The 10092-nt window shown below is 35.0% G+C and overlaps 1 protein-coding gene across 3 annotated transcripts; it reads left to right on the top strand.

Annotated features, from left to right (window-relative positions):
- Nucleotides 1-535: 535 nt before the first annotated feature.
- LOC112523047 (plant UBX domain-containing protein 7-like) lies at nucleotides 536-7814 on the top strand. Of its 3 annotated transcripts, none has more exons than XM_025132483.1 (10): nucleotides 536-824; nucleotides 1841-1968; nucleotides 2055-2168; nucleotides 3151-3346; nucleotides 3561-3638; nucleotides 3752-3820; nucleotides 6549-6692; nucleotides 6812-6923; nucleotides 7096-7358; nucleotides 7450-7814. In XM_025132483.1, the coding sequence occupies exons 1-10, from the start codon at nucleotides 717-719 to the stop codon at nucleotides 7612-7614; spliced, it is 1377 nt and encodes a 458-aa protein (XP_024988251.1). In that variant the 5' UTR covers nucleotides 536-716; the 3' UTR covers nucleotides 7615-7814. The 3 variants fall into 3 exon arrangements, with proteins under 3 accessions (XP_024988251.1, XP_024988250.1, XP_024988249.1); XM_025132482.1 differs by having other exon boundaries at nucleotides 7090-7358; XM_025132481.1 differs by having other exon boundaries at nucleotides 7087-7358.
- Nucleotides 7815-10092: the final 2278 nt, after the last annotated feature.

Here is a 10092-nt window from a genome sequence, read left to right as displayed (position 1 = left end):
ATTAATAAACAGTAGTTTCCGTATAAAAAGTAGTTTTTAAGAGTTTTTGTCAAATGCTTTATAATATTGTATAAATTATTATTTTTAATTTAATTTAAGTTTAATAATAAAATAATTTATTTTTTGGTTTAATAATATATCATTTTATAAAGATAATAATTAAATATTTTGTTAGAACTCAATGATTATCCTAATTATATTTTAGATTTTTTATATTTAAAATAAGATGTTTATCCTGTATTTGATTGTGTTTATCTGCAGTTAGTTACACGAATTCAGTTATGTGATGAAATCGGATAGGGATGAACGAGTTTAAGAGTTTTAAGAGTTTAAGAGTTTTTAAGAGTTTTAGCCAAATGCATTATAATATAGTATAGATAATATAATATAAATTTACAATTTATTATTAAACACATAGTCACATAATAACCAAATGACATACATATTCAAACATAGCATACGCTTCAAATTATAAAATGTATTATATTTTATAATACATGAAAGTAAAATAGGGAAAATGGGGTTTGTGTAAATCAAGTGTTGATGATGAGTAACCTCTAATCGCCCCAAGCGACCGCATTCCCGGATCCTCCGCTTTTGCTGATAAAAACGAATTCAACCCCGTAATCTCAAATCTCATCCCATCCAGGTTTTGGTACTACCGCTGATTGGGTTTCTTGATTCATTGGAGTTAAGAAGAAGAAGAAGAATCGAAGATGGAGGGTGGCGGGATTCTATCTGCGACCGACCAGCAAACTATGGTCTCTTCTTTTCTTGAAATTGCGGTTGGCCAGACTGCCGATACTGCCAGGCAGTTCTTACAGGTCTCAATTCCTTCACTCTTTTCTTATGGATTGTTTGATTGATTAGCACACGTACATATGTATATTTTGTACTTTTGGTATTTAATTTCACTATTGTTGATCAATCTGTGGTTTTTTAAGCGTGAAATTTTGATCTGATGAATGGGGTTTTGAACTGGTATCGGAAAGTATAGCTTTTTGTTAAATGCACAAGAAAAGTAATAACAATAGTTCTTCATGGATGTAGAAAATACAAGTGTGTTCATAGGGGTCTAATTTTTCTACCAGCTAAGTTCTAGGGATTTTTTTAATGAAGAACCTTTTTGATGGTGTTGGGATTATGGTTACCTGTGATTTATTCCACTTATATTCCAGTTGTTTCGAGTTTTATGGTATTAGGGATTTAGAGTGGAACTATGAAAGACGATGGCTTTGTATTTCTTGCATTTAATCCCTTTCTTAGCCACCTTATTTGTTCCATTTTAATGGAAAAATGCTACAGACAGAAGAAAGGTTGTAAACAAATTATAGATCTTGCATTGGGGGAACACTAAATTTGACTCTAAAGAAATCAAAATTTACCTTGTTTAAAGAACATATTTAGTTAATATTCTGGCATTCAAATTATTTTGACATAAAACAGAGTTGGATTGCTAAATGACTGGGCCCTAATCTTCACAACAAATTATTATGAGTAGTTCAATTTCTGCCTACAATAAGAGTTCTATACTCTTCTGATTGCTTTTGCTCATCAACTCTTATCTCAATCTGCAATGTTGTAGAACTGGTATCTTTGCTCGTTTTAGACCAACTTGCCTTTGAGTTCTAGTAGTGTATACTGCCTGCTCATTTTAGAATGTCTTCCAATGTGAAGAGGGTATTATTCCCAAACACTAGGTCCACATGAGGGACTCTAGACTGTTTCGGGGTTTAAGCTGGTTATAATTACCTGCCCATATGATGCCTGTTTAGCTTTTCGACAAGACTTCATATTATTTTTTGTTATATTGACTGATCCTGATTTCATGTATATTCAGGCCACAAGCTGGAAGCTTGAAGAAGCTATCCAACTTTTTTATGTAGGACATGATGGTGGAGCAGCTGCACTATCTCCGTATGTTCCACCACTGGAAAATGATGGGGTTTTGCCGAACCCAAGCACAGGGTAGGTTGATGTCAAATTGAAACGGCAAGTTCTTTTTTTTAGAGGAACAGCAGTTTTCATTTATCTGAATCTCAATGTTTCCTCAGGGGCTCAGAGAATCACATGGGATCCGAAAATATCAGAGAAAATGATAGCAGTGAAGTTCGTGCACCTCTACCAGTGAAAAGGGATGTTCTTTATGACACCCCAATGCTCTATGGGTATGCTACTTCACTCATATTCACTTTTAGTTTATAGCTTTGTTTTTTCTATTGTCTTTATGTGGTCCACCACATTTGAAATATTTTTCATGTAAGTGCTCGTGGATTCCCAGCTAACATGTTGTCTTCAAGTCTATATGTTAGTCCTGCTTGTTTGTTGTAATAGAGAATTTCATTTTGTAAGGTGTTTCAGAACATTTGGCAGTGGTGGATTTGATAGTTTCATGGAACTTTAATAAGCTGAAAATTAGTAAGCCATGGCTTTAATACATGGTACGGGAAATCAATAATATATCTTTTATAGGGTGGTTTATTGAGAGTTTCTTCACTATGGTGCCTTTTGGGAGTATATTTGAGGCTATTGGTATGCACTAGGTTTAGTTCTTGGTCTTTTTGTGTACTTTTCTTTATGTTTTCTACCCTACCGTTTTCTAACGACTACCATGCCAAACTTAGTGGTTGATTATTTCACTTCTATTTTTTGGAAATTATAGTTTGTTAGTTCTGTCTGAAACATGTGTAGCTGAATGCGGGAGGTGGCCGAGTGACCACACATGATTGGATAAGATTGTATATGTAGACATTCAAGAAACAATTAGGGTGAAACCGGTCCAGAAGAAGCTAAGGTAACACCATTTGGTGACAAGATGAGACTTGTAGTTGGAGTAGGATGTTAGAAGAGGCAGGCATACCAAATTAATGTGGGGAGAAATAGTAAAGATAGATTTGAGTTACTGGAGCAGGTGTTGCTATTTTTATAGCTTAATTATGCAGGGGTCTATCATGTATTCCGTCATCAATTCCTAATGTTTCAAGGTTTATTGCTAACAATCTATGAGGCTAAGTTTGTTCAAGCCATATATTGACTTACTAATCCAATTATTATGTGTGCTTTTTTTCATTAAAAGCTCTTTATTACAAACGCGAATGGTGTGCCTTTCTTAAAGTTGTTTCTTTGATCTACTATATGTTAACTCTTAAGAGCAACAAGATTGGGATATACTCCACATGAAGCTCGTACAGTGGTTCCCTTCCGCAACTTTGACGAGGAACTAAAACGTCCTGGAGTATGGGAAACAGACCAAGGTGCTACATCGACAACTGATGCTTCTCGAGATAATCTCGCTACCTTATATCGCCCTCCTTTTGGTTTGATGTACCATGGTCCATTTGAGAAGGTAAATTGTGACTTATCTTAAGTACAGTAACTTGTGGTATATGCTCCACAAAGTAATATGTATTTTTGTATAATAACTATTCTCTCTTTGTCATGAATTTATGATCCGGAGGTTAATTTTATGGGTGCTCTTATGTTTGTATGAGATTGAAAAGCTAGATGCCTAAAATTTTCGTTGTCGTGGCTCATTTATGTCTGATTTGTTTTATTGCCAGGCAAAAGAAGCTGCTAAAACCCAAGACCGATGGCTTCTAGTGAACTTGCAATCTACCAGGGAATTTAGCTCACATATGGTATATCTTCCGCTAACTGCCCACTAAATACACACAAACATACTATGTAACACCGTTTTCTTCTATGTAGTTGGTGTTATAATCATGTGTTGTTCTCAATACATTTTGTGCAGCTTAACCGAGATACCTGGGCCAATGAAGCTGTTGCTCAAACAATCACTTCCAATTTCATCTTCTGGCAGGTTTGTTTTTTCTTAGTCATTTTTTTAATATCATAATAAACTCACTATTCTTCATACTCTAGAACTGTGGAGATTGATTGTATGCTTACACTTTTTGGGTGTAAAATCAGCACTTTTTGTGTTACGATCATATTAATGGCAAGCATCTATAGTCATTGATTTGTCTTCTGGAATTAAAGTGAAAGTTGGACCCATGTTTATGATGTTGCATCGAGGGAATAAAGAAATCTTGGAGATTAGGTGTTGACTACAAAATCCTAGACGAACTCAGCTTACGTGATAAATACTCAATCCTAAACATTGATGAACTTCATCGGCTACCGTGTTTTCTGAAATAGGAGTAACATATGGTTACCATCAGATACCATTTCACCCACCAGATGCAGACAAGACAGCCTTCCGTGCTCACTAGAGTCATTCTCTGTTGGTTATCATGATGTCATCCATACCCCCCCCCCCCCCCCCCGGGGGGGTGAAAATTTATCCATCACAATCATTTTTTATGAGATAATGATGTGGTATTCCTCTCCCTAAACCCTTTTTGCTCTCGCTTGCATGCCATACCTTTTGCTCATTAATGCTAAACCTCCAAGCATTGGCCTCTGTTGCATTCAATGTCAATGACCCCATAACCTCAGGCTTCATTTGATCTAGTTGCAGACCATTTTTGTGAAAACCAATCTCAGAAATCGATGAACTTGTAGATGGATTTCATGGTGCTACTATCTTTCACAAATAGACATATGATCTGGGTCACATACAAGTTCACCTGTCAGACGTACATAAACAAGGCTTTCACGCACATGAGTTAATTGTCATGACGACCATCTACTTTTAGGTCAGTCATGAATATCTTTTTCTGACCCTTTCACTGTTCACTGTGACGTATCATAAGAGGAAGCGGGTACCCTTGTTCTATAATTTGGTCGTGTCATTGCTTATAACAGTAAGGTTTTTTCTTTTTCTAACAGCTTTAAGTCGATTTATGACCAGAAACTTTGGCACAGCTATTAGCTTTGCAAAAATGACATAATGTGTTTGGGCACCATTTTTTCCAGCTAAACTGATATTTCCATCCCACCAAGTACTCTTCATCCAACTAGTCACCACTAATGAGAAGAAATGTCTCCTTATCAAACCTTTACCATTTGATTTCACCGTCATTTATGAGACCTGAACATGCTGATGTGTGGTGTTCATGAATAACCAGCATGCTCTTGCTGCTACAAGATCCTTAGCTTCCCTTCAGCTCTATCCCATGGCCCAACCTGATTTGTACTTGGTAAACAACAATCTTTTTTAGTAGATTGCTTGGTCATCTTAACATTTTCCAATTTACACCATGATATTATATCCCGCTCCATGATATATTGGCAAGAGGCCAAGGAGGTTATTTAAAACTAAACCAAACCAAACCGACGAAACAAACAAACCCAGTATATCCCACTAGAAAGCAAGGATTTGGGAGAGGTAGGATGTACGCAGACTTGTCCTCTACCCCAAAGCATAGAGCATCTGTTTTTTTGAAGACGCCCGGCTTGTGTAATAGTCAGCGAAAAGGAAATGGAAAGAAGGAAATCACAATACTTGTAATTAGTAAGCACCAAAAAAGGAAGAAAAAGGCAACAGGTGCAATGAAACATATACAAAGTAAGGAAACCCCAACATCCCTCCATCTATAATAGGAGTCAGTCTCCTTATCAGTCAGCTCCCTAACCCTCCCCTCCCCCTGTCCTACTCTCACTCTCGAACTCCCTTCTTTGTATCACTCTCAAACTCCCTTCTTCCTATCCACACTAGCTACAGATCCCTACCTTAAATGTACTACCCTAGTCGTGCTTCTCCAATAACTCCTATGAGGTTTTCTGAATACTCTAATGCTGTTGCAACACCTTTTTTCTATTCTTATCTCGTGATTTTATGCAACATAATGCGATGCAATGCTGCAACTTCGTTGCTACATGTATGAAAGCATAAGGCGATTCTAAGCAAAGAGAACTGTAATTTACTGATGGGATTTTGTCTTCTTTAGCATTCGGCCATTCTGACAGTGTTTGTCTGCTAACATCCAATATGAAAAGAAGCTTCTTGGCTTTCTGAGCTTACACAATGTTCTTCTAGTGGTATCTGTTGTATATATGGATTAGCTGCCCACACTTCTAACATTGGAATAATACAATGAGAGGGAAGAAATTTCGCTTAGAAATTGGAATCTTTTGTAAGTTTATAGATAACACATTACAGGATAAATTAGGGACATGGAGGACTGATTCTAGAGTTATAGAATCTGAAACTTTTACAGATCCTTTTCTTGCAAATGTGGACAACGATCCATCTGCAACTCTTACTTTGATGTTGCCAGCACATGGAAGTATGTTGAAAAAAATACATTGGTTACGGGTCATATATCAAGTCGGCAAGCGAGGGCTTCATTGAGTTCACTAACCACATGATGACCATTGATTTTTCTGATTTCCACTTCTGCATAAAAAGGATCGGTGGAAGATGGTTTATTTATTTCAGCAGTGAGATAACTGAATTTCACAATTTTCTCATTAATAACCAAATAGTTGGTTGAACTTTTATCAGCTCTTTTGATGGTCTAGAACCCCTATTCTTTAACACGTTTATGAAGGAAAACTATAGAGACGGTCAATATTCTTGCTTTCTATAGACCTGTTACCATGCTTTTAACATGCTAGTCTATTTCTCTTTGTGGTGCATGTAGGTATGTGATGATACAGAAGATGGCAGCAAGATAAAAACGTACTACAAATTGGATTCTGTTCCTGTAACTCTTGTCATTGATCCTGTCACGGGTCAAAAAATGCGCTTATGGCGTGGAATGGTTCAACCAGAAAACTTGTTGGAGGTAAGTTGTTAGTGTAATATAATTGTTGAAATATATGGTAGTCAAATATTTCAGAATTAGCATTTCAAGCTGAATCCGTGAAGTTTCAATTAAGGCGTAAAATTATCTTTGGATAATAGGATCTGTTGCAATTCATGGATGGTAGCCCGAAGGATCATCATTTCAGCTTGTCCCATAAACGTCCAAGAGAAAATTCTCAGGCTCCACCTCCCAAAATTCAAGCTATGCCAGGTTCTTTCATGTGTCCTGTGCTATTCATTTAAAAAAATTATTCTTCGTGTCATCAGATGGTTAGAGCTGTGATAGAAGTCTAGAATGGGATTATGATAAATTCGTTTAGTTTTTTAAAAATTTTGCACCTAAATTGGAAGCATGACTGACTTATGGGCTGCAGTAGTTGCAGATGGAACAAGTGAAGAAGATGAAGACATGCGGCTGGCACGAGCATTATCTATGGAGACAACAAAAGATCGCGTTGGAGAATCCTCAAAAGATTCAGATGCTGTCATTAATACCAAAAAAGAGATCCCAAAATCCGAGAAACATATTTATCCACCGTTGCCTGAAGAACCCAAGGGTGATAGGAATTTGCTTTGCAGGGTTGGAGTCCGTCTTCCAGATGGACGCAGGCTTCAGAGGAACTTTTTACGCTCCGATCCAATACAAGTAACATTCTTTACATTCTCTTCTATTATTATATCCAGAAAAAAAATGAAAAGTAGTCCAGTTAACAAGTTTTATTGTTTGTGTGCTTCAGTTGCTGTGGTCGTTCTGCTATGGGAACCTCGAGAATGGGGATGAAAAGCGGTTCCGTTTGAGTCATGCAATCCCTGGTGCGGTGACGGTTCTCGACTATGACAGCAAGTCGACGTTTGAGGAGTCGGGTCTCTCCAGTTCCATGATTTCAGTTACTTGGGAATGAAATCAAATGAAATGAAAGTGGTATGATCTTGAATTGAATAGTTTTTGGTGGTTTTGACTTCTAGATTCTCTACCTTTTTAGATGGATTATGCCCTATTCACTTGTTTATCTATATATTCTCTGGTGTTTATGTATGTATATATATGGTCATATACCATCCATACTTGATTAGTAAGGAATTGATGCTTTTCTTGTTTCTATGTTCTGGATCATTAGCTGAATGAACTTATTACAGTGTTTTTTAAAACCAGGACCTTCTGACAAACATTAATTAATATCATGACTTTCTGACAGGTTTTTAGGTACTTTTGTGTATGTAAATAATATTCTTAAATTTATCAGAAAGCCGTGGATTTAAAAAAAAACTATTTATTATTAATTATAATAATAATGATAATAAATTACTACTTTTGATCAATAATTCCATAGAAGATATGAAAAATGAATTTAAGTTGGGATTTTGGTGAATCAAATGATGTGTAAGAGGACTTTTGGTTGACATTTGAACCCACCAAATAACTCAGTGGAATTTGAGTATCATACAACATCAATTGTCGACAATTCTACAACATATATAATTCCAATTTTATTAGTGCTTCTTAAAAGAAATATTATTTATCAATTAATTAATATAAACACATCTTGTTTAATATTATTATACCATCTATTTGACTTGTGTTTTCACATGTGTTACACTAACATTAATTTTATTTTATATAATAAATGTTTTATAATATCAACTGATAATATATTTAATTCAAATCCTTATTTTTAAGGTCTCAAACCCGATTCATTTAACATGTTAGTAATGTTTGTTATGAAGCGTTTACCAGGATAAAAGTTTTTTTTATTAACAATTAGTTTTGATGGCTGGAAATGTTACCTGATAACGTCTATAACAAAGATATAGAAAGAACCATCAAAACTCGGAACGCAAAAATAGTTGGATCCAATGGTGGTTTAAAAGGTCCCCTTGCCATTAAACCATCACCATCCTTGAGTAGAGAAAACGAACCCGCAAAGAACTTGTTTAATGAACCTATCAAGAAATTTGATTATAGATGTAACGTTTCGTTAGATTCGAAGTTTACTAGAAAAGAAACCCGTCTAAGTGACTGTAGAAAGCAAACCAACTAAGATGTTGAATCCCTAAAAGGAAAAAATAGTTGGAATTGAAATCAAAAGCACCGACTATCACTATTTTATTTTACTACAAATAAAAATTGTCATTTTTCTTTATGTTGTTAATGGTGTTTGTGGTGTGGTGTGGTGTAAAGTCGAAACCGTAAACGAAACCGTATGTGTGTCTTGAGCATTTTTCTAAATTACAAACTAAACGACACATGCCTTAAGTTGCAAAATACTTTGCGACGTGTTTGCACGTAAATAACTATGTAACTGATTTAAGTAGAGACCTTAAGTTTGGGATAATATTTATCAACAGTTTAATTATATGGTTAGTATCCGGCTTTTTAAATCAAAAATAGAACAACCATAATGGACTAAATTCTACTTTTAATCTAAATAACTAATGAACTTAGGACAAGATTAAAAAACCTTAATGGAATAAACTACTGTTCATAAAAGTATGCAAGCTTGATTGGCCTAATATTCATAAGTTATTGGAATACTAGTAATTATTAATTAGTTATTTTGAGAAGTGGTAAATATTTTGAAAAGTAAAGTAGTGATCCTAGTTATTTATATGGTCAATAATTGCGTCTTTGACTGGTTAAAAATTGCGGCTATGCTAAAAATAGAGATGATAGTTTCGTAACTTTGACAAATAGTCGGCAAACAGATTCATATATGAACTATATGTTTGTATGTGAACTCGTGTAATTCACATATGAACTATTATAACTGATTCACATATGAACTCGTACGATTCATATATGAACTCGTACGATTCACATATGAACTAATTAACTGATTCACATATGAACTCGTGTGATTCACATATGAACCCGTATGATTNTGAACTAATTAACTGATTCACATATGAACTCGTGTGATTCACATATGAACCCGTATGATTCATATTTGAACTAATTAACTGATATATAATAAACCTGTGGATTCATATATGAATTAGTTATATAGTTCACATGTGAACAAATTAACTGGTTCATAGGTGTATCACATGGGTTTACATATGAATCTATTTGTCGCCTATTTGTAAAATTTACGAAACTAGCTCTCTATCTTTCGCATACTCATGCGAGAAATTATCCGATAATTCACGATCAAAGCCGCAATGTTGACTAAATGAAGGGTTATGATCACTTCTTTACTTATCAAATATTTACAACTTCTCAAATGAACCATTGCCTATATAATACGTGCATGTTTAAACGAGAACGCTAACTATTTAAAAAAAAGAAAAAGAAAAATGTCGTTAATGTACAAAATCATATATTCACACACACACACACACACACACACACATATATATATATATATATATATATATATATA

This window comes from Cynara cardunculus (genome assembly GCF_001531365.2).
Source record: "Cynara cardunculus var. scolymus isolate 2C chromosome LG 12, CcrdV1, whole genome shotgun sequence".
NCBI classification, from domain to species: Eukaryota; Viridiplantae; Streptophyta; class Magnoliopsida; order Asterales; family Asteraceae; genus Cynara; species Cynara cardunculus.
The sequence above is the reverse complement of the archived record's forward strand: the minus strand, read 5'-3'. Positions and strand labels throughout refer to the sequence as shown.